The sequence below is a fragment of the Myripristis murdjan genome, chromosome 24 (genome assembly GCF_902150065.1).
Source record: "Myripristis murdjan chromosome 24, fMyrMur1.1, whole genome shotgun sequence".
NCBI lineage: Eukaryota > Metazoa > Chordata > Actinopteri > Holocentriformes > Holocentridae > Myripristis > Myripristis murdjan.
Window position 1 is genome coordinate 23,555,085 of NC_044003.1, and position 23,606 is coordinate 23,578,690.

At 40.7% G+C, this 23,606-nt stretch overlaps 2 protein-coding genes across 4 annotated transcripts; one reads left to right on the plus strand and one right to left on the minus strand.

The window, feature by feature from the left end:
• Window positions 1-521: 521 nt before the first annotated feature.
• Window positions 522-11,186, plus strand: gzf1 (GDNF-inducible zinc finger protein 1). Of its 2 annotated transcripts, XM_030046751.1 has the most exons (9): window positions 522-608; window positions 1,195-1,955; window positions 1,989-2,218; window positions 3,843-4,023; window positions 5,507-5,676; window positions 7,666-7,760; window positions 7,869-8,036; window positions 8,210-8,367; window positions 9,397-11,186. In XM_030046751.1, exons 2-9 carry the CDS (start codon window positions 1,206-1,208, stop codon window positions 10,126-10,128), a joined length of 2,484 nt encoding a protein of 827 aa, XP_029902611.1. In that variant the 5' UTR covers window positions 522-608; window positions 1,195-1,205; the 3' UTR covers window positions 10,129-11,186. The 2 variants fall into 2 exon arrangements, with proteins under 2 accessions (XP_029902611.1, XP_029902609.1); XM_030046749.1 differs by having other exon boundaries at window positions 1,195-2,218.
• Window positions 11,187-12,202: 1,016 nt separating this feature from the next.
• On the minus strand, window positions 12,203-21,977 carry napbb (N-ethylmaleimide-sensitive factor attachment protein, beta b). Of its 2 annotated transcripts, XM_030046752.1 has the most exons (11): window positions 21,762-21,977; window positions 20,216-20,295; window positions 19,841-19,957; window positions 18,341-18,387; window positions 16,714-16,791; window positions 16,523-16,578; window positions 14,996-15,080; window positions 14,787-14,891; window positions 14,644-14,712; window positions 14,491-14,541; window positions 12,203-13,499 (listed from the first exon to the last, which is right to left on the minus strand). In XM_030046752.1, exons 1-11 carry the CDS (start codon window positions 21,860-21,862, stop codon window positions 13,398-13,400), a joined length of 891 nt encoding a protein of 296 aa, XP_029902612.1. In that variant the 5' UTR covers window positions 21,863-21,977; the 3' UTR covers window positions 12,203-13,397. The 2 variants fall into 2 exon arrangements, with proteins under 2 accessions (XP_029902612.1, XP_029902613.1); XM_030046753.1 differs by lacking the exon at window positions 18,341-18,387 and having other exon boundaries at window positions 21,762-21,818.
• Between the last annotated feature and the right edge of the window lie 1,629 nt (window positions 21,978-23,606).

Consider the following 23,606-nt stretch of genomic DNA (forward strand, 5'->3'; position numbering starts at 1 on the left):
ACACGATACTGTAGGCCTAGTGTCATCACTTCACCCAATAACAAGAGGTGTATTAATATTTCTGTCGGGATTGTCGAGCAAATTATTTTATTTTAATTATTTACCCAAGCAAATGCCTGGAGAAGGTGTAAGATTTTTTTTTTTTCAACAGAATAATAAAAACCAATATTTGAAACACATTTTAGGTCTATGATTATTCATAAGGGCTTTCGAATGCAGTAATATCAAGAGCTGTGGGACGAATATTGAGTCAGGCTGTAAGTAATGTGAAATTATTACTGTGGAAATGCCTTTAAATATCTTTAAAGATGCTCACCAATCTCTGAAAATCGTCGAAAATTGTAGCATTATTTTCCCCTGTGACTCAGATAGATAGATAGATAGATACTTTATTCATCCCGAAGGAAATTCACATAGGACTGTTATTGGTTGACAGGTCAACACATGTACAGTAATCTTATTCTGATAGCAGCCACAGCGGAACCGGATGTCGCTTTAGAAAAAAAAAAAAAAAAAAAAGACGAGTGGCGTTTTCGGGAGCGATTTCTACAGGAAATACCTTCCGACCGGCTGCATTTGTGAAGGGCTGCCATTTTACCGAGCTTACGGTAAGAAAACTTGTTAGGTGCTGCCGTGTGGGAGCCTGACACACGTTCAGCCTGCGCTATGTTGTCCTGTAACGCCGCCGTGTCAAAGAGCCTCCTGTTTGTTTTGGCTCCACAGTTAAAGTTAGCTAACCTGTGCTAGCTCGCTGGTGTTGCAGTCAGTAGAGCTAACGTTAGCCTGTCACCCTTTAGCGGTTAATATTATATAGACTGAAGTAAAACAAACAAACAAACAAACAAGCGTATGATGCTGCTAAATAGTCTCCGTATACAGTAGCTGTTATTTGTGGGGGTGCGGTGTACCTAATTTAGCCGAGGCTTGTTAGTATTAAGCTGATAAACATGATATACAACATTTCCTAAGTTGACATTTGTGCCTTTGAGCAGGGCAGTTGTTGGTGAAGTGTTCATCTACCGTCACCAACGCCTCAGTGTGTGTGTTTGTGAGAAGAAGGGGAAAAAAAATAGAAATAGACAGACACACAAGAGACAGATAAGCCAAGCATCTCATTTGTGATTCATGTAGTGAAACACATAGTTGCGGCTTTACATGTCATCTTTACATCATCTTTATTTTTCCTCACACCAGCACACCAATGAATGATGGGTGACAGGGTGGTCCAGCTCTGCTCCAAGACCCATCATGAAAACATGCTGTTTTCTCTGCATCAGCTGAGGCTGGCAGGGCAGCTGAGTGATGTTACGGTGCAGGTGGACTACCAGGGAGAGCTGCAGGAGTTTCAGGCCCACCAGGTGATGCTTGCAGCATCCAGCGGCTATTTCAAGAAGATTCTTGTCTCCCAGGATGCTGCCCCTGAGAAATTACTACTGTCCAACATGCACACTGCCAACTTCTCCAAGTTTTTAGAGTTTGTGTACACTGGTAAAGTGGAGGTCGCCATGGACAAAATAGGTGATGTTCGAGAAGTGGCACAACTTTTGGACTGCAAGGATCTGTCAGAGGTTTGTTGTGAAGCAATGAGCACTGAAAAACGCACAAAGACTACATCACCATCACAAGATGCAGAGAAGACTGACTTGGATGGTGCGAAGATGGCCCCAAGGACCAAACTGAAGAAACGCCTTAAAGGCGTGTGTGAAACGCAGAGCTCTGAGAGAGAAGAAGACTGCTCCAAAAAATTGAAGGCAAATGACACGGCCAGTGGTGGACAAACAGCCAGGCATGAAGAGGGAGGATGCAGGCGGCTGAGCACCAGGCTGGCAGACCGCAAAGTTCCTCGGAGAGTTTTGAACAGCAGAAGGAAAAACACGTCTGATAAGGCTTTGAATGAGGCTAACCAGGACACCAGTGAAGTGACAGAGGAGAGTCACGATGGGGAGCACCTTAAGATTCAGCTGGAGAGACAGGCTCAGAATGAACAGGAGTTTTCATTGGAAATGTCATATTCTGATGCCGGTGATGGGGAGGGTGTGGAGGATATGCCAAATGATGACTCTGATGACCCAGACGACCCCTTGTACTTGTCTCTGGAGGAGGAGAAAAAGGACGGGGAGCCCCAGAGGACATTAAAGAGAACATCCAAGGCCCAGTTCCAGTGTGAGAGGTGCCAGCGGACCTTCCACTATGAGAGAAGCTACTTGAAGCACATGAGGTGGGACACAGTACTGATCCGTGTGTTGGGTCAGGCTGATTGACAGATCAGTTATGTTTTTGAAGTGGGACCAAATAGTCTGTCTGTCAGGGTTTGGTGATATGGACAAAATCAAATATCACAATATTTCGGACCAAATACCCTGATAGTAATATTGCAGCAGTACTACAGGAATGACTATTGGTGCTTTCATAAAATATTTATACAAAGAGATTTTGATTAACAGTTGTTAGTTATGTGGCTATTCTAACAGAACAGCTATAATGGGCTATAATGGGCTAGTAACTTCAGAAAACTGCATCCCTTCACTATAATTCAGCCATCAAAGCCAGGAATGGACAATGCTCATGCTGTGTCATAGTATTGTGATACAATAATCAAAATCACATATAATATCTAGTCTTATATCTCAATCTTAGTCTTATATCTTTCCCAGCCCTGTTGTCTGTATCTTAAAGGCTTGATCCCTGCTGTAGCACACTCACCCTTCCAGTGGCTTTATGATAACTGAATTATTGGGGAACACTGTCTGTGTTTACTTATGCTTTTGTTTGTTCTTTTTTCTTTGCTCAGTAGTTCTTGCTGTGAAATATGAAAAGAATGAATAGCCTCAGCCTCATGATAGACTTGATTTGTGCCCACAAGCCCACAATAATGAAGTGATTTTGTCATTATAAATTTTATGATCTAAATTCTCAGTCCAACAGATCTGGACTCCGCACGCACCACCCTGCCTCCATGTGTGGTGCAATCGCATGTAAAATCACAACTTGCTCATTGTGGCATCCTGCTGATAGCTGTTATATTAAGCTTTGCCCCAACAAAGTTTGGAGAAGAGCAAACATATCTTCTTCCTAAATCACTAACAGTTTGGAGGCCCTCCAAGACTGATGCTGCCTACAGTCACGTCCAAACACATGGGTGTACTGCCAGTAGCTACTATTTTCTCCGTTTCTCGTGGGGTGGTAGGCTGTAAAGTGAGAGATTTACAAGTTGTGGACGTGACAAACACTCAAAAGGGTTTATTATTATTTTTTAAGTGGCAGCCAATCACCACACAGATAGACTGAATATAATAGGCTTTCTGGCTGGGCAGAGGAGTCAGCAAAGGTGCAGGGCTCTTGGTGCTGATATACTTGCATAAGCCAGGGCAGTTAAGTTATATATCTATATCTATATATATCTATATCTATCTATCTATCTATCTATCTATCTATCTATCTATATAGATATAGATATAGATATATATCGATATGTCTTTTTTTTTTTTTTTTTTTTTTTTTTACCAATTCTCTTGCTATGGCAGCAGCAGATCCGTTTAGTGTTAACAAGATGTTTTTGAACTGGCTCTCAATTTAGCCTGTTAATGTGTGCTTACATTTATTGTCTGTCAACTGGTGTAAACTGCTAGTATTTTAAACGTGGATTTTGAATTTTTCCGCAGACTTTGTTTGACATTTACAAGTCATAGTTTTCAAGAATATAAGTCAGTAGAGTATATGAAGGATTTAAAGGGTCAAAAGTTGCTGGCATGTTCAGTGATCATAAATGCATGAGCTGTGATCCATTTAAAAACCATTTGGCTGCTGTTAATGCTGCGACCTGTTATTACTCTTTTGGCCAGTGCGTATGGTATGAAGGCAGAAGTCATATATCGCTGTGAGACCTGCCAGCAGACGTTTGCTAACCGTGGCAACCTGAAGATCCATGAGAAGCACGTCCACAGTGACGAGAGGCTCTTTGCCTGCCAGGTCTGCGCCAAGACTTTCAAACGCAAAAAGGATGTTGTCCGTCACCAAAGGCAGGTGAGAATGAAAGAAATGACCTTTTACTTCCTACGCAATAGACTATGCACTACAAAAAACATGCAAAAAGGAATAAGAGTGAACATCATTATAACAGTGGTATATGGTAAATTGGTATGTGAATGGTTCATGTTACATGGTAATGTAGTTTTTTCATTCTCTATATAAACTCCAGCCATAAATCCATTTCATGCTTAATTTAAATAAAGCTGGAATTTGGGACTTTTTCCATGAATTCCATTAATATATAATATGCCTTTTTGCACAGCCATCATTCTGAAGTGAAATATAATATGAAGGTTCCATTCCATTTAGCATGCACAGTGACAGAGCCCTGGCTCCCTCAGTCCTGTATGGAACAGAGCCTTAATTAATGTCATTAGTAACACCTATTTAACCTGCGATCTCACGATCTCAAAATGGCTGCTGTGAAATAGGTCTACTGCATGGGGGCAAGGTGGGGAACAGGGTTGCCTTAAATTTCTTCAGCTCGGTTTTATCAACAATAGGCCAATTTCCACATAAACATTTTACATTTATGTGCACACAGAAACTACATTATTCAGAAGCTTCAATGTCACTTACTGGCTTACTAACCTTGTGGAGCCTCCTAGTGGAGATAACTAAACATTGTTAGGGATGAGGTCTGGCAAGCATAGCCCTGGCTGTTCAAATGATTTTATTCATCTAGATTGTGGCACTTAATATTACCAGTTACTCCCAGCATTACTAACCCTAACATTTTCATCTACACTCCACTTACTTCAACTTACTACTACAGTCTGCACTCATATATTGAGATATCTTTTCACTTTCTTTTGGGTAGTTTTTGGGTTAATGAGGTTAAAATAATTTGCTTTTGCTTTTTTTAATTATTATTATTATTATTATTATTATTCATTTGTCTTCTCCCTTTTTGTTATTTACTTGAGTGGGATTGTGACTCTCCATAGACCATTATTGAAATTTTTTTTTGGTTTACAATTACAATTACTCTTACAGCTCACATTTGGCAGACATTTGGCTTTCATCCAAAGCGATGTACATCTGAGATTTGCTAGGTGAGCATGTGCTGGGTAGCAGACTGCCGCATATTAGCTCACTGAAACGGCTAAAATTCAAAACAGTGTTTTGCCATTCTGACCTATAACCTAGCAGCATTAGTACCTAATTTTATTACAAAAGTTACAAATCAATAAAAGTCAAATTATCTGGTCTGAGGACATGATTTTTACTAAGGTAGGAGCTGTTTACTAGTGAGTTGATGGCACACAAGTGACACTGGCTGCTATAACAGGTATGCCTTAGTTTCAACTTCATTTCAAATACTTAGCTCTGCCAGACAAAGAAGCAAAATTAGACCCTGTCACAGCTTTAAGAAACTGTGACACAGTGCTTTTGTTGTTTTTTGTAATGATTCCACATTTATCATCATTTTGTGATTTGGCTTTTCTTCCACAATCACACGCCTGCTGCTGCCCAGGTGCATGAACGTAACAGACTGCGACATGTGTGCACGGACTGCGGGAAGACGCTCAGCTCCAAAACTGCGCTGTTGCTGCACGAGAGAACACACACGGGTGCCAAGCCCTTCGAGTGCAGCGACTGTGGGTCCAAGTTCACCCAGAACTCTGCCCTCAAGATGCACCGCAGGTACTGAGCCAAACTGCACTGAATGATGATCGCCAGGCAAATGAAAGTTATAGTAGGCTAAAGGTTACAGCAGTGAGCTTATGACTCAGCACCCAAGTTTTAATCTCAGGACTAGTTGGGAAGATGTGCATGCTTGAAATGAATGACTGATGTTCTCCCCTCCTCGATCATTATACTTATCCCATATTTACTAACGAAGTCATTAGCACATTCAAAAGAAATAGCAGGCATATCCATATCCAATTTAACAAGTGATTTTCTATCAGCTGTCATCCAAATGAGGTCAAGCACTATTCAAGCACTGTTAGGCAATTAAAATACTAGAGGCACTATTTAAGACTTGGGATTGTGCCTAGTTGCTTTTTGAAAAGTGCATCATCTGTGAGGAAGAGAAGATATAAGTTGTTCTTAGTGGTTTTCTGCTTCAGTAAATTAGGAAGACAAACTTAAGTGGATTTAATAATCCCTGTCCTCACATTGCTGCATGTCAACAGGGATAAAGCACAAAATGCATATTTTAGTTGTAAGTAGGAATGTTACAAAAATTGCTGCTAAGGTACATTGGTAGTACCAGAAGTGTTGTAAATAGAACCAACTAGGGCTGAACAGTTGATTGAAATATAATCACAATTGCAATGTGGCCAAGTACAATATCCAAAATGGAGGAGCTGTTGTTTTTGATAATAGTAAAATGTGTGACAAAACATTGTTGTAAGTAAAGCATTATGGTGCTGCAGAGACGTACAAATTGTATTTTTCAGATGAAAACAAGCTTGTTTGCTACAGATCCCTGGCAAAAAAACACACCATCATTATTTAAATAGCTTTTTCACTGAAAATGAATATTATGATGCATGATTTTGATGCACTTCTGCTAAAACCATGAATCATATCATCTCATTAAGCCCTAAGTACCAGCATTAGTAGTTTTAAGCATAGAGGCAACTTGATAACTTTACTCAATAAATCAGTATTATTATTTATTAGAATAATAACACTGAATTTAGAGTGAGAGCATGTAATCACACCATTGAATTTATTGTTACAGCAGGACATTTCATACAATTTTCTGGTTTGAAATTAGCATTTTACTGGGCTACTTTGTCTTCTGCTCAAAGGCTTCAGGTGAATGTTGGCCTTGTAAGTCAGTGCTCTTATTCTAATCTAGCCTTTACTGCACGTTGAATAATTGAAACAGTTTTTGTTTATTTACTTATTTACTAGTATTCATACAAATGTTTTAAAGAAAGGAGTGAACGCTGAACAGGATTTCTCTTTTTGCTGCTGGTGTTGAATCGGTTATTGAGAGCCCTCTAATTTCACTGGTATTTGTATCACCTGCCAAAACTCTTACTACATTGTGACATCTCTAGTGGTATGTGCCTGGATATAAAAGCCGCAGTTTAGCATGCATTAAGTCATTTGCACCAGCACCAACTGTTAGTAGATAATGGGATTTGTGTTGTACTGCTCCAGTGGGGTGTTTGACAGCGGAGGACTGCTGGGTAAACCTGGCAGGGCATTGCTGGAAATGAGCACGCATTCTCAGCTGATGTTCCCGGATAAATAAAAGTATTTAAATCATGTAATCACACAGCACATCAGCATTCTGTGTATGTGGCACGCCGTACCCCGGTTCAAATGGAAATGTCATTCAAAAATATTTCTATACTCAATGTCAGTCCAATTATTTGTGAATATAAACAGAGCTGGCGGCCAGAGAGCCTGACTTGACATCGCCAGCAGCCTGAACGTGCCGCATTGGCAATGAATGGGAGGATCTTGAATGTTAATTTGAGCCTCAGCAGTGCTATTTTAAAGCGCAGCCATTAAGTCTAAACTACAAAATGAGCACAGAGCACCAGAAAAGTATTGTTGGTAATTGAACAGTCCTCTTTTCTTTTATCTGTCAAGTGAGCTTAACATAAATTGAGTTGATTTTCATTAGAGCTGCCCACCAGATGATCTTATAGATTTTGCAATATTTAGGACCCACACAGGAGAGAAGCCTTTTGCATGTGACGAGTGTGATGCCAGGTTCACTCAGAAGCACATGCTGTCCTATCACAAGAGATCCCACACAGGTAAGCCTGCCAGAAATAATCCAAAACTGTAATGAAAAAAGTTTCCAAAATGGAAATCCACAATCAACAGTCATCAAACTGTTATTTTGCTGTGTTTTATGCCTCCAGGAGAAAAGCCCTTTATGTGCGAGGCTTGCGGGAAAAGCTTTGCATCGAAAGAATACCTGAGACACCATTCCAACATCCACACTGGCTCTAAGCCGTACAAATGTGAACAGTGCGGTCGAGGCTTTGCTCAGCGAAATTCCCTCCATCAGCACTTGAAAATACACACAGGTAACTACTGTAAAACTCCCACCTGTGCAGGGTGGGAAGCCTGTGTGTTCTTAGAAGGCATAAGAAGGTTTTCATTTTTTATACTCGTTCTTATCTTTTCTCACATTTCTCCTCTTGAAACCTGTGTGTGTGTGTGTGTGTGTGTGTGTGTTTCCTCCTGTGGTGATTGTTAGGTGAGCGTCCGTACAGCTGTAAAGACTGTGACAAGCAGTTCACCCAGCTCAACGCTCTGCAGAGGCACCAGCGCATTCACACAGGAGAGAAACCGTACATGTGTGGTCTTTGTAACCGCACTTTCACAGACAAGTCCACCGTCCGCAGGCACACTATGGTGAGCGAGGCAGACCTAACCCCCTGGGAGGGCATTGATTATGGGTACAACAGTGGGAAAACTTGTTAGCAACACAAATATACCCACAATCCACATAAAGAGCATCTTTTTGCAGTGGTTTCCAGTGTATGTGTAAAACAAGAAAGATCAGAGACCAGATCAGTGGCCCTAACAGTTGGTATAGGTTTATACTTTTACATCAAAGTGCTGCAGGAGCTACGCAGTGGGTATCTGGGGTTCCCGCATAGCCCATTGAGGCTCCTGCTGTAGCTTATAAACACCTCTCCAAAACTGTAACTGCACATAGAGTGACGCACGACAACAAGAGCTCTGATTGGCCCACTTGGCTGCTTTGTCCTTCACCGTGTTTGAGGTTGATTTTCAATCACACACAGATGTTCATTTTGACAACACTTTTATCCCCTAAGAAGATTGCCAGATATTCTAGGCAAGACGTAGGCCTATCAGTTTGGACTCTGCGAATGTTTCCAATAATATACACGCTTTAGTATATACGTACAGTCGCTGCCATTTGTATCTGTGCATTGTTTGCACGGTAAAACACTGCTTTCTAGAATTTCCGCAGTCTAAGCAAAGAACAACCAACACGGAACAATAAATGCTTTCACTGCCATTTCACAATAGTGTAGCTACAACAGCACACAGACACAGAGCTATAAATCAGCCTTGACGTTTGACTAACCACACAACACTGTTTTACAAGTTACAAGCATTAGCGTGTTGTTGAACATTGTCTGACTCATCAGCCTGCTTGGCTGAAACTAGGCTGCCTGAACACTTACATGCATATACAGTTCAATATCTAATCTAATCATTATGCTTCTTTAATATGCCAGTAATTTCAGTGATTTTACGTTAGCATAAGTAAGGCTTTAACTACAGTTTGATACAACCAGGCCACTTCAGACTTGGTGCAGAGTAATGGAATGCAACTCAAAACAGATGTGTTCTCCTTTTTTCTGTCCCTTGCTTGTCATTGTTAAAGTAACATCTGTTTTTATATTCCAGACTCATGACACAGATGCTCCCTGGAAGAACTACCTGGTGGTGCTGGAGGGAAATGTGGAGGGGAAGAAACCCAAATCTCCTGCCAAGGGCAAAGCAGAAAAGGCAGCGGAGAAACAGAGCAAAGCTGGAGGAGGTGGGGATGGCACTAAGACCCAGGCTGAAGCCATAGTGGTGCCGGCGGAGCCAGTCACAATCCCAGCCGACTGGACCAGTCATGGCACCATTGCCCTTGTCAGTCACGGTGCCCTGGGTGGCATCACCGTCATCCACACGGAGGTGCCACCAGGAACCCAGATCCAGCCCATTGTAACCACCGATAGCACAGGAGCCAGTGTCATCTCCTTAGACGGCTCAGCCATTTCCGTCCCCTTCTCCCTCCCCGTTTCAATGGCGCACCCTCTCCCTGTGTCCTCTGTAGCCTCCACCTCATCTATTTCTGTACCTGTCTCCCTCACTGGTACTGTCTCTGAGGGGACGCTGGCCTCAGTTTCAGAGACCCCAACTATGTCAACGTCATCCGTCCTGGAAGCTGCTGTTTCACAGACAATTTTGGCTCCAGTTTCAGCTCCTGAGACGGACATTTTGGACCCTGACATTCAGACAGTGATTGTCCTTGAGAAGCATTGTGAGGTAGAACGGACAGCTACTGTCCCAAGTGATGGACATCAAAGGAAGGCAGAAGATGTCTTTATTGAGAAAGCTGATGGAGCCTCAGCTGAAGACACTGTGTAATTCTATCCAGGTATAGGGCATGAAAAATCCATGTCATTGCACCTTGTCAGGTTATTTTGTATCTTGTATCAGTCTGTGGCTTTAACTGTTCTTGTTTGACATTAACAATGCCCCAGTATTTCTAGTCTGCTCAATGTTTAGCCATTCTCACAGTCAAAACTCAAAAGCTTCATTGTGAATCAGCTTTGAATGTGATAGGGTTTATCACATTTTTCAGAACATCATTGTACTCACTGAAAGTCGCACAAAATCTTACAAGCTGTCATCACATTTTTAGGCTACCAGTTGTACATTCTTGAAAACCTCATCTAAATAGTATTATAAGTGTTTTGTAGGGTATGGATCTGGGCATGCATATCAAAGAATTGTTAAGTTCTATATAATAATTATATGGATTAAATCCATAAAGCACATGGCAATTTATATAACAACATTAGTTTCCACTGCATTTCACTACATTTTACCACTCAGCAGTGCCTCAGGCACTGGGCACCTTGGCCGTCAGAATAAACATGAAACGCAGCTAGAAGTGACAACAAGAGGGTTTGCATTCTTACTAAGATCAGATGTATTCTTAAAGAAAGCAAGAGGAGAAACCTGATACCTTCAAATTTAGTAACATGAATTAGTAACATGTTCAGGATCAGCAAACACTTGCCCACTTCCCTTGGGATGCCCTATGGATGGCAGCAGTTACAGTAGCACAGTAGCAGCAGTTGCACTGATTTATGACATACCACATAATAAATAAATAAATACACACATACACACACACGTATACACATAAATGTTCCGAGTTACCAGGACCGGGGATGTGATTCCTCCTGATAAATCAGGAGATCATGCATTTTTAAACTAAAAATGTGAGCCATAAGAGTGGAGAGGGGGTATTGACCTGCCCAAGGGGAATTTGAAAGAGATATGATTTGAAGAAATCTGTTATATATAGTAAGCCAGCACTTAATTTATTGACTAGAATATAATGCATACAGCATACTGTTCGTAATGAAGCAGAATATCAAAATTGATATTGCCATGAGTTTTGTGTAACAAAGTTTTTTTTTCCAATAAAAAAAATACACATTTTGGTTGAAAACTATTACTCTAGCACATTTCTCTGAAATGTATGAATTGTCAGTGTGTGTGTATGTGTGGTGGTTGTGATTTTGGTGGTTTGTGGGCTTTTTTTTTTTTTGTCTTTTGACAGTCACATATGTGCAGAACAGATTGCTAGCTTGCAGAATTCATCAAGACAAATGTAAGGTATGGATTTCCTCAGGAAGAAAGGGGAAAAAACAATAAAACTTGACAGCTGCAGGCTAGTACTGCCGTGAATCCTCGAGTAGATTTCCACACAGCCCTGGAGTGGCAGCACTCTCACAGAAACACTTGACGATTTATGTTGGCCCAGTTCTAAATGGAATATTTCCTTATATTTTAGAAAGTATTCGTATACCGCTGTGCTTTCTTAAACTTTTGGTTCAAGGATCCAACATACCTATAGAATACTTAATGAGGCTGCCTCCCAGAGCTGTGTGGAGACTGAAAAGGTTTATAATCCGAGAATGCTGGAAATGTGGTGTCTTGGCAGATGTAAACCCACATCTTTTCAAATAAGACACATTTGACAAGAAAACATTGCAATGAGTTGGAGTGTTTTTCTTTTTTTTCACATTGTTCTAAGTTTTAAGAGGGTAGAAGAGGCTTCAGCTCACATTAAAAGCAACTGATGGTAAAACGGTAAAGGGTCAGATAGTATTCCTGTGAGCCAAGAATATTTGTTGTAGAGAACAGAGGATTTTAGGAACACCTAAGAGAGGCAGAAGGGCTTTTAAAATGTGAACTTCATTCTTAGAAAATGACTTACTAAATACAGCCCTACATCTAAATATACATGTATGCACATTGTCAATGAATATAAAACACATACAACCACATTAAGTACACCTGTTGAACACTGACATTACATAGTTCTACAAAATAATTTAAGCAACCTGTGCCTTTTATATGGTAAATTTATAACACAGATATATGGTGTTGAATAGGTGAGGTCAACAGGAGCACAGAACACATATCAGCTGGGATATAGTATCTTTATTGTCCATTCACACAAGCATACAGATCAAATCAAAGGTCCACTGTTATTCCCTCTGGAAGAAGCTTGATATGTAGGGTGACTGACCCTTCAGTAAAAACTTTGGTCTGGCTCACACTAGTGGATGTAACACAACACTAATCTATACACAATGACATGCTTAGCAACTGGCCATTTGGAAGGTGCACTGCACTAGTAAACCTTCAATGAAAAGTTCACGACACAACACTGCACAAGATGAGCTACCGATGATGCACATGTCCTTAAGATTACAGCCCTGCAAATACGGAGCAAAGGTTGGCTTGTCAGTGCTCTTCATTCAAAAACTATAAACCACAGCTTAAAGAGCCAAACATTCAAAAAATAATAATACATCCTCCGCAGTATTACAGAATATTAAAATCATAAATGAAAACTGTAGAAAAAAAGCATCAGTGGGTGATGTTAAGGTATGAATGTTTTAACAGTCTACACTTGATGCTTAACATTGCCCTTTATCAAGAAGAGTCTCTTCCCGTTAGTGACAATGAAATGGAAACAAATTCATTTTCATTGTGGCTGGAATGACTTAAGTTATAAGAATCATTGTGACAAAAAGATTTAGGAGTGCCAACAAATACAAATTAAGATACTACATTCTTAAAACCCATACACACTATGGATTGAATGTGGAACCTAAATCTTTTATACAGCAAACTATAAACTTAAATCAGTAAAATGTTTAAAATATACAATGAGAACTACATTTAAAAAAAAAAAGAAAAAAACAAGTTGCATTTGTCTAACATGTACAAATCATGCAGTGCTTGTTGTCAATACTAATATCAGTTTCAGTACATTTCTCCACTCAGAAATCCCCTGGGTCAGATTTCAGCATAAAAGGGAAATGCAGCTAACCTCTAAACAGAGGTGAGGGCAAGAGGGTTTGCATCCTAACTAGGTTCAAATGTGCTCAATAGGAAAGCGAGCAGTTTAACATTCAAAATCAGCATACGCTCCTCTTGATGTGCTCCGTGGACTGCAGCAGGTATAATTTGGACATACTGTGTGATGGGGAACCTAGGCCGGGTAGTGCACAAAAACAATACATGGCAAGGTGAGTGAAAGGACGGTCGGTGTAGCATGCCATGATAGATTCGCCCCTCCGTGCTGCATTTCCACCCTGCGTCTTCGCTCACTTCAGATCCCCCTCGTCGCCCTGGATGGTCTTTTTGATGCGCAGCAGGAGGGTGGTGTGCCACTGATCCAGACGTGAGATAGAGTCAAATTCCTTCACCTGAAGACACACAGGGACCCAGTTTGTGCACCGCCACAGCTCCACTACAGTTTTGCCTGCTTCACTTTTTCTTGGCATAATACTGGACACATTTTATATTTTGAAACAATACATTTTGATATGTTGCTGTATCTTTGTACTGTATTTTAAATTTCTGACATGTTTCAGTGGTATGCAGCTCTTGCCACAAGTATTTCACAACATATATAATTCAATTCTTTTGTTTTTTGATGTATTAGTTTTGACATTTTTGCTAAGCCCTAGCACAGGAATCCCAGTGTTGATAATTAAGACAGGAACACTGCCTTTTCTGACTCCTGGAAAAATGCACTGCATTGAAATGAAATCTGGAAATGAAACATATCTGCACACCACACAACAGAAGGCCAGGACAAAAAAATGTAAATATAAAATGAAATGAAATGAAACCTTTAAAGCTGAAATTGAATTATAAGCAATCTCAACATTCCCACGCCTAATATATAAAGTCTTATGAGTGATCAATTCAAGACATTGATTGATATTAACACCTCACCTCTAACACGGAAAACCAAAAGGGGTACCAATATTTCTATTTTTGCTAACCCCTGGCATGAGAATCCTGATGTTCATAAAAAATACGAGATATCTGCTTTTTCTGACTCGGGGTGAACTTTGAAAAAACTTTATAGGAGTTCAGCTGCACATGTTTACAAATCAGTGTGCCATTAACACACAGCATCAGGCTGTAGCTGTTTACAGAAATTCCTGGAGGGCAGAATCCATAAATTTGTGTCTGCAGTCCAGTTTTCCATCTTGGTTTAATATCAAGGGATTCACATTTTCTATAAGCAGCAGGATATCTGCACTCACCAACAGGAATGTATTTACTTAATATTTTAAAACAGGAGAAAATGAGTGATCAGATCAATGCCAACGGACGATGCTGTTTTGAGATATGAGCTAGGCCTAGTTTGAAACTTGAAACTTCCTTAGGGTATACAAGACTTACTGCCTCTGTGAAAGCTTCACTGTTCTGTTCCTCATGAGCCTCCAGAAGTTTCTGTCAAATAAAAAATGTAGGTTAGTCACAGAAACAGAGTGGATTGAGGGGCAAAAAGAAAGGCTTTTTTCAAATTCCTCCAAGATTTTAGCATCTAGCTACCTTCAACAGCTTGCATTCTCGAGAGTCTGAAAAGGCTGGGAACATCTCCTCGTACTTTTCAACGGCAATCTGTGGAGACACTGAATGTTAAAACTGTACCGCAACAGAAATCCTGAGCCTGAGCCACAAAGGTATAAACTTGCCTTAGCGTTCAGCTCATCAACAATGAAATGGCAGAGGGAGGCTTTGAAGAAGTATTCTTTGGCGCTGTATTTCAGCAGCGGGTTGTCCATGGTGTTGGCGCCAACCTTGAAAAATCCAAAACACACAAATGATTGTCAGTACTACCAAGTCTGGATGAATTCTGAAAGCGTAGGCACAAAACATGAGTGAAGCAAGTAGACAAACACACCTGCTCATAGATCTCAATAGCCTTCTGGTACTGCTCCAACTGAGCGCTGTAAGCCCCAACCTTCAGCAGACACTTGTTGGCAGAGCTGAGAGGAAGAGCACATAAGACGTAAGAACACAATACAATCAGAATCAGTACACACAAAAACACCGCAGCAGATTATTGGGAGTGGGTGAAACTGATACATGAGAGGACTGCAGTTCCCGTTTGCGACTGCGTACAATTTAATCAAAATCAGAGGTGTGATGGAACGAAGGTGGAAGCTCTGTTAACATCTGTCTTTAGTGTTAGGGCTTTTGTCTTACTAGCGTATGTCAGAGGATGACAATCTATAGTTACCTCCTGCTGCATGTTTTGTTTTTTCATGACATTAAAGGAGAGAAGGAACTTGAAAAGGGTCACAATATGCAAACTTCTGTCACTGGAAAGCAGGGCTGGGTGATATGGAAAAAATAACCTATGTCTAAAGGTTATAATAGTTTAATACGTTTAGATAGTTTTCATAATAGCTTAATAAGTTCAGAAAAGTCTATGCCTTTACTGTGATGCAGCTCTTAAAACCAAAAGTAGTGAAGCAACAATACTTATGTCACAGCACCATAATCACAATAAATAGCTACAATAATACTGTAATAATACTGATACAACAACTATACATGTTAACTATTTTTGGGATTACAACAAACTCTTCACTTGTATGGGTGAGAATTTCAGCTGAGCACATATACAAATCTGGTGAGCGTTGCCTTGCTCATCAGTGAATGTATATACTTTGCAGAATATGACCAGGAACTTTTATGAAACCGGAAGTGCCATCTGTAGTTTCGGTACGCCAGTGATTCACCAAGCAGCACTTAACCTTAACAAAAATGTCAGCTCTTAAAAAGGAAGCTTCCCACTGTGTCATGACTCCCAGACAGGGAGATGTGTGTCCGTGCTGTCTACCACTGACAGCACTACTTGTTGCTGTGGTACATTCAGCACCTCAGCAACAAACACCTACATTTCATTTCATTTATTGACATCAACCAGCCAAACTGTAAAATCTGCAAAATATTGAAAGCCTATTATGTTTCGTTAATGTGAGGAAATTAAAATCACACTGCACTGAACTGTAGTCTTCAAAATCTACATTTAATTAAATTGTAAGGAACCTGAATTGTAAGGAATGCTGAACATTTGAAGTCTTAAAAGTGATCAGTTCAAGGCATAAATAGATACTACTCTCACCTCCAATACTGATTACACATATTCAGCTTTAGGAATTATCCAACAGGGGTACCAACCCATACCTTGTTTTTACTTGAAAAAAAAAACAAAACAAACAAACAAACAAAAAAAAAAACCACTGTCTTTCACCTTGAGTTTGTCAATCAAACATGCAAAAGTTATTTCGAAGCAGCCATTATTCTATTTTTGAGTAATGTCACTTTTTCTTTGATCTCTCATATTTACACGACACTATCAGATTTTATACTTTATCCTTTTGTACTTTATGCTAGTTTAAAAAAAAAAAAAAAACAGTACCTGTTTGATTCTTCTCCTTTGTAGTAGTCTGCTGCTTGTTCATAATGTGCAATTGCCTTTAGAAAAAAGAAAAACAATTACGGATATAATCTAAAGTGATTCTAAAAATTAACATCCCCAATAATGGTAATATTACTGATATCATTACTACACTGTGTAACTATTCAATGCAAATGCACGCACAAACGCACCTTTTCGATATCCACCAGGTCAGACTCATAGATCTCTGCAATGCTGATGTGGTGTTTGGCTGCAATGGTGAATCTTCCCTGGGGGAGGAGGAGAGGGGAAATCATTACTAAGTGGCTCTGCCCGGAGGAGCTTCACTCCAGTCAATAAGAGAGCTACGTTATATTCTCAGTGCAGAGAGGAGAGGACGAGCAGCAGCTTGTGGCTTCACACCTACAGAGTATTAGCCTTTCAAATGAAACCATGCTTGAACTAACAAGGAGCAATTTGATGAAGCTACACTATATTTTGTTGAAATCTTGTGCTTTATGAAAAACATTTTCTATGAGCTAGGAGTGACTGATTCAAATGGGGTCCACCAGTAACAAGAAAATCTCCTCAAAACCTCCTCATTACTGTGTCTCATTTTCCTGTTGACACCGGGACTGAACAATTAAAATGTTTTTGAAATCTCAATATGGCCAAATGCAATGCCTTGATTGTAGGAGTTGCATTTTTTGACATGCTTATCAAAATGAGATCACATGATAACACCATTCTATTTACCGTTAAATTTCGTGGTCCTCTGATTTCAATTTTTTAAGAAGCGGAGCACCTCTATGAGCTGTAGGTGAAACTCACTCTCTCTCACGGGAACATGGTTAGCTAGAGGCACACTCTATTTGGAAATGCCATCTTGACGCTTCTTATGTAGCAGCGAAGGCAGGGCAAAATGTTTAAAATGAGTGTGTGCGGAGCTGTAGTAGTTACTGGCTATGACATTAATTGTGTAAATGTCGCTGTGAAACAGACAAAAAATTAACCATTATCATCGTCACCAATCATCTTTGTATTGCATTGTGATGCCAATCCAGTTACAATTCCACCTTGATTTTGCTACAACATATGCCATCAGGTCCGGCTGTCAAAACCAGCATCAGGTCAGGTTTTGGAGTGCACCCAGTCATTCTGGATGCGACCTTAATCCAACATGCATCTAAAATTCAGCTAATACTGTGCTTTTAAATCGGCTACACACACAGCTGTTCAGGTCTCTTAACAGTTATCTGTTCAGGTAGTTATTTATGCCTCTGCTCATTTTGCTGACATTTTACTGTAATTGAGAATTGTACTGATCCTCATGCTTGTCAATCCACCTCCCAGCGCACAAATCTCGGCAGATTCCAGCATCATTAGTCGGTGCTACCTGACTAAAGAGAGAGGCTGCATTTTCTTTCACTTTTTTGGACATGGGTATAAATAAAGAGAGGTGCTTCGCATCTGTGACACTGTGTCCTTGTTATTTTGTTGGACTGCTTTTTTTCTAACTGAAGGCTACAGGCCAATGTTGCCCTTGTAACTCGATGTTCTTATTTCAATGTAGCCTGCATGTTTCAATACTTAAAACACAAAGTTTCTGTTTATACAAAGTAAATGAGACATGTTTGAATTTGACAATTAGCACAGCATTGCGCAAACTATCACCAGAAATAGCATGCATATGGCAAATTACCTTCGTGGTGACAGAGTAACATACAGTTTGTAACTCCAGAAAGTTTCACAACTAATGGTGGACCCAAAATAGTTATATGACATTTTCTGCTGTTGATCAGAACACAGATGGAAGCTCTCCGTCTATGTGCATCTTACCATGTCTGTGTATATATCGATGGCTGCATTTAAACACTTGATTGCCTCTATTGGCAGCATAAAGGGAAGAGGAGGGAGCAGTTAGACAGGCACAATATTTGTTAGCTTTGTTAAAATCAGACAGACTCTTCAACAGCACAACGTTCACTAGTAATCTAAATGGGGTGTTAATTAAACAGGGTGAAATGGGGTGAAAAATAAATAAAATAAGGTTTTCTTATATCTTACTTTTAGAGAAATGTTAGATAGAACAGGTTTACTATATACCAAACATGAGTCTGTGGTCTATATGGTTGCTGATGTAGTACTGCAGGGGTGTCAAACTGGTGCCATGAAGGGCCGATAGGCTGCAGGTTTTCTTTCCAACCAAAAACTCCACCAGGTGATTTCACTGATTGGTTCCTCCTCTCTGCTTGACGATGAGGTAATCAGGGAAATCACCTGGTGGAGTTTTCAGTTGGAATGAAAAGCTGCAGCCTCTTGGCCCTTCATGGCACCAGTTTGACACCCCTGCAGTACTGTATACCAAGGCTGCACTATGCATACAACAAAGCAGACAAACCTTGATAATTAACTGTTTTCTCAGCAGCTACTTTGACATGAAATAGCAGGTAAACAAAGGTGTTACTGCTGACTTCAATTACGGTTCTGTTCCATTAAAGTCTAACAGACTCAAGGTCCTGATGCTCTGGCTTCTGGCTCACTGGAAAGGCTCTGGTACGCTGCAGACTTAATTAATGTCATTAGCCACACCTGTTTTCACACTGCTATTTCAAGTCAAATGCCTGCTTTTAGAAAAAGGTCTCCAGCCAGCTAGTGACCATCCCCCAAACAACTGGCTACACTTGTAGTTAGTGTAAATGAAATAATAAATGAAGCTGCAGAGATGACACGGAGCAGCATAAATCAGTGAAATCCAAATGCCATACAATTCAAGGCCGGCATTTTGTAATTTATCAGTTGCTCCCACTACCAACAGTAAAGTAAATAAGACAGACCTACCTAGATGTATAAGGCTACTTTTGCCTCATAATAAAGCCTGGTAGCTAGAGAGTTTGACCTTCTGATGCCCTGACAACAGGAAGTGATATTTCAGCCCTGGGATGGCAGCTATTCAGTAATCTAGTAATTTGATTTGGTAATCTAGGAAAGTACTTGCTCTGTGATGACTCATCTATGGAAACAGAATACTTGTGCAACTTCTGTAACCTCATTTCCACACTGCTGTGCTGGTTATGGGAATCCTCTGACTTACTACATCAGCCTAAACAGCATTCTTTAAAAAATCATTAGATGATAAAGACTTTGATAATGCAAACTATATTTTTCAAGGAGGAACATCTAGCCAAGATCCATGTGTGCTATTTAACTGGATTAACTTCCTACACTGAATGCAGCATTTACCTAGAACAGTATAGTGAGTTCAAGGAGAATGAAAAAAAAGTGGCATGGTTTGAAGTCATTTTCATGAGTTAAAAATAGTGCAACTACAGGTCTCACCGTTTGGGTCAGACTTCTTGAAAGCGTTTCCAGCATCAATGAAACTGGTAGCACAGTCATGTTTGTTCTGGAGCTGCATGTGGAGACGAGCAGCCTTGCAGAATGCATTTCCCGCAGCTGAGGATAGAGGAACGTGAGAAGGAGGAGAAAAAAACATGCATGCATACATACACTTCACATTTATCTTAAAAACCCAGTATTATGCAAATAATTCCAGCTTTTTGCTTGTGGCACCATCAGAAGTGCTGTGCTTTGCAGTTATACAGAAAGAGGCACAATGCCAAAAAATTCACATAATTCTACAATCTCTCCAAGTGTGGTGTAAATTATAGGCATGATATCTCTCGTGATATGAAACAAAAGAGCCTCTCGCACCACTCCAGTTCTTGGCCATCTTGAACATGTTGGCTGCTCTGCAGTACATTTCACATGCCTCTTCCACTTTGTGAGGTCCTCTGGACAAAGACAAAGGAAAGAAACCAGATGGTACATGAATCAAATAGCCAGTAGTACAAATTTTCCTGGACACTCTCCACATAAAGGTCAAATTGGCAAACGATCATTGGCATGGCCTACAGAGTGCAGTTACGTTTCTCAAAAATTAATCTGCATCTAAATAGATAGACCACAAGAGGCTCAGATTGATGAATAAAGCATCAAGCAGTTGGATTTGTAAGGGAGCTGCATTGCTTAGATTAGAGGAACATAAATCCTGCCAAAGGCATTACAGATTGCTCTGCTACCATGACATGAAGTGGACCCTTGAGAGCTCCCAGTGGTAATAATTCTCTAGCCATCCAATCATGACAGTGGATTACATCACTGTTTCAGCATTTTAAAGCCCCTCAAGAGTTATCTGGCAAAAGAACTGAAGGACTAGCAACATCTGTGGTCATCTAGGTCAGAGGCTTGGAACAAAACTGAGTCACTCAGGCCCACAAGCTACTGGCTTTTTTAGCTTGGTCACAAACAAAACAAAACCTCTCAGACTCAGCATAGGTATGCAAAGGCCGAATACGGGCATGGTTTAGGTTTACAAAAAACCTGGTTATTGTCCTACATTAAAACCTGTTCCTCTTCCATGGGGAAAAAAGAATTACTTCAACTGCAATGTGTATTTTACAGGGGCAGCTAGTGTCTCATTAGATTGAATATCCACCCATCAAGAAAGTGGAACTAGTCTGTGTAAAAGTAAATCTCCAGTGTACATTTTAACATCATAACAACAGCTGGCATCACGCAGGTTTGCATGCACGTTTGGTGAAGTCAGTCACCGCATTAAAGGCAAGCAATGTTATTCGTGTGGTAAAATGCACACGGTTGGGTTTAAAGCAGCACATACAGAAGAGGTTGATGTTATGACTGAATGCTCACTTGGATGGAGGCTAAATGATGGACTGTGATTTCAACGACCAAAAAACAAACTGGGGTCAAGAGGGACGCGACGATAAAACACTTTCATAGGGGATGTAACATTAATGTGTAACACAGCTATGCTAATATACCGCAGAATTGAGGGGGGTAACCTGGGAAGGGGCTGTGAGTAAGCCAACTATTTCCCGTGGTGGTTATAGTGGAGTGCGTAGCTGGGCAGCTTAATGTCGGCTAAGCTAGCTCCGTGAGTCCAGTCGGTGTGACCCGCTGGCTTGTTTACATTGTAGTGGCGGTGACAGCTAGCAGGCAGCTAGGGGATTTTTTAGCTGAATCACACACTGTTCAATGTCGCACACTGCCTATTCTCGCTGTCATTTCGTGACCAGCTATCAAAACTGGATTTTACCACACGTCTCGCTAGTTTAAAAAAGCAACAACAAGTGTAGTTAAAAAGAAACAGGCTGCGTGCCAAGTTTGCTCCCTGGCTGCTGCTAACAGTATAGGCTAGCTAACTAGCTGTTTATTCTCTGCTGCAGTGCTGTCTTACCCTCCAAACATCCCTCCTAAGAAAGAGCCAGACGACTTGACTTTTTTGTCAGCATCAGCCATTAGCTGAATCGCTTCCTTTTCTTTCCCAGAGTTGTCCATTTTTGCGGTATTTAGGATGAATACAAACTTACAGTTATACAAAAATAACCCTCAGAGACTTGTTCTCTGTACAGTGAGGATTACAGTCGATGGTTTTATTTGGCGTAGGCGTGCACCTGTTGGTGGCTTTGGCGAGTAACGAAGCATCATGGGAATTGGAGTGTGCAGCGCAGCGAGCGTGATTGGTCGTAAGGCGCGTGAAAACTACAACTCCCAGTAAGTTAAGTTGCAGCTTTTAAAGCTCATGTCAGAAAACATCAGTTGGCATTTTTGTAAATGTGAATTGGGACCGTGTATTTTTGAGTCATGAAATTTGGTAGACTTTTTCTCTCCACTCCCATAAAAGTGCTACCGTAAAGGAAGCAACATACTCTGTGTGCATTGCATTTGTGTGCAGCAGGGGGCGCTAAAGCATCACGACGCGGTATCAGATAGCATGGCAACCCAAACCCCACCCTTTCCTGACCTAGGCTACAGTACCAATGATGAGAGAATTGTTTTTTAGTATAGAGGTAGACAGGAGCAAAGACACTCGGCAGAAACATTTCCCATGTGCACGGTGCGTTTATTTCTTGACGAGGCTCGTGCATTTGGTTAGCCTGCTTCTGCCATGTTGTCATCGTAAATCAATGACAGAGGCTGAAATCCGCTTGGCAAGGCTTTGTGGCAAAGAGTGGGCTGTCAAACGTGTAAGATAGACAGATACACGTGAGTGTGTGGCTGCGGGGTGAACACACACGTTAACTAAGCTAAGGATAGGGGACGCCCTCAGTGCGCTTGCTATTACATTTGTAGCCTACAGAAATATATGGAGGAGAGTATAATAGTCCGCCGGTATTAAAATCACAGATCTATAATGATTAATAAGGCCTGCCAATCTGAACTCCCCTCCCACCACCACTCCTGCTTAAAACAAAACTGTTCACCTTGTACCGATTACATAAGAAGTACAAAGGCTGAGGTTGTGTCACAGTGCAGCAGGTAAGCCATCACTGACAGGAATCACCTCTTGTGAACTCAACAGTGACTTAAGTGTTAGGGACAATCACGCTTCGTGGTTTTAACTGCGGCTAATGTACTGCGCAGCTCGAGGGCTCCTGGCTGTAATGTCAGTACCGCAATGACCGCACTTTCAAAACAGGCAGCCCCGCATGGAGCCCCGCACCGCGGATGTGGGCAGTCTTGTCAAGTAGTCCGGTCATTTTAGATTCTCATCATGACTAATCTGGTTTAGGCCTGTTCCGTTTATGCTCTATGAATAAATATCAAGATCAAGGTTCATTCTGATATGGATTGTCCATTACTCAAGAATGGTCATATTTGAGTGTGCAGTTGCGCTATCTAATGAATCATTACTTTTCAGTGATGTAAGAAATCTACCCACCTGCGCACATTGGCACATTGATTAAAACTGCATTGCCAGCATCACGTGAGTCCCGACAGTCTGGGTACATGCAGATAGTCGCTGCTGTCTGATTTGTTGGAACATGATCTCATTAAGTCCCACTATTTTTTTCCCCACCCTTAGAAATGGTATTATGTTCACATAAACGTGGTTACTAAAGTGGCAAGCAAATAAAATTACAAAATGGATGTTTAAAAACAATAAGCAATGTGATTTGAACTATCTGGATCTATGAGGCAGGGAGTGTGCTGCAGTTTCATAGTGCTTAAAAAAACATCCATCCAATTAACTTAAGCCCTCAGGTCATAAAACCTGCTAAACTGCATCACTTGACAAAAA

Excerpts from the sequence above, each read along its gene's own strand:
- gzf1 (XM_030046749.1), top strand. The coding sequence starts at position 1,206 with ATGATGGGTGACAGGGTGGTCCAGCTCTGCTCCAAGACCCATCATGAA. Across the intron at positions 4,024-5,506 it reads TTGTCCGTCACCAAAGGCAG|GTGCATGAACGTAACAGACT; the intron begins GTGAGAATGAAA and ends GCTGCTGCCCAG. Across the intron at positions 5,677-7,665 it reads GCCCTCAAGATGCACCGCAG|GACCCACACAGGAGAGAAGC; the intron begins GTACTGAGCCAA and ends TGCAATATTTAG.
- napbb (XM_030046752.1), bottom strand. The coding sequence starts at position 21,862 with ATGGACAACTCTGGGAAAGAAAAGGAAGCGATTCAGCTAATGGCTGAT. Across the intron at positions 14,892-14,995 it reads CTATTGAGATCTATGAGCAG|GTTGGCGCCAACACCATGGA; the intron begins GTGTGTTTGTCT and ends GGATTTTTCAAG. Across the intron at positions 14,542-14,643 it reads GAGAATGCAAGCTGTTGAAG|AAACTTCTGGAGGCTCATGA; the intron begins GTAGCTAGATGC and ends TTTATTTGACAG.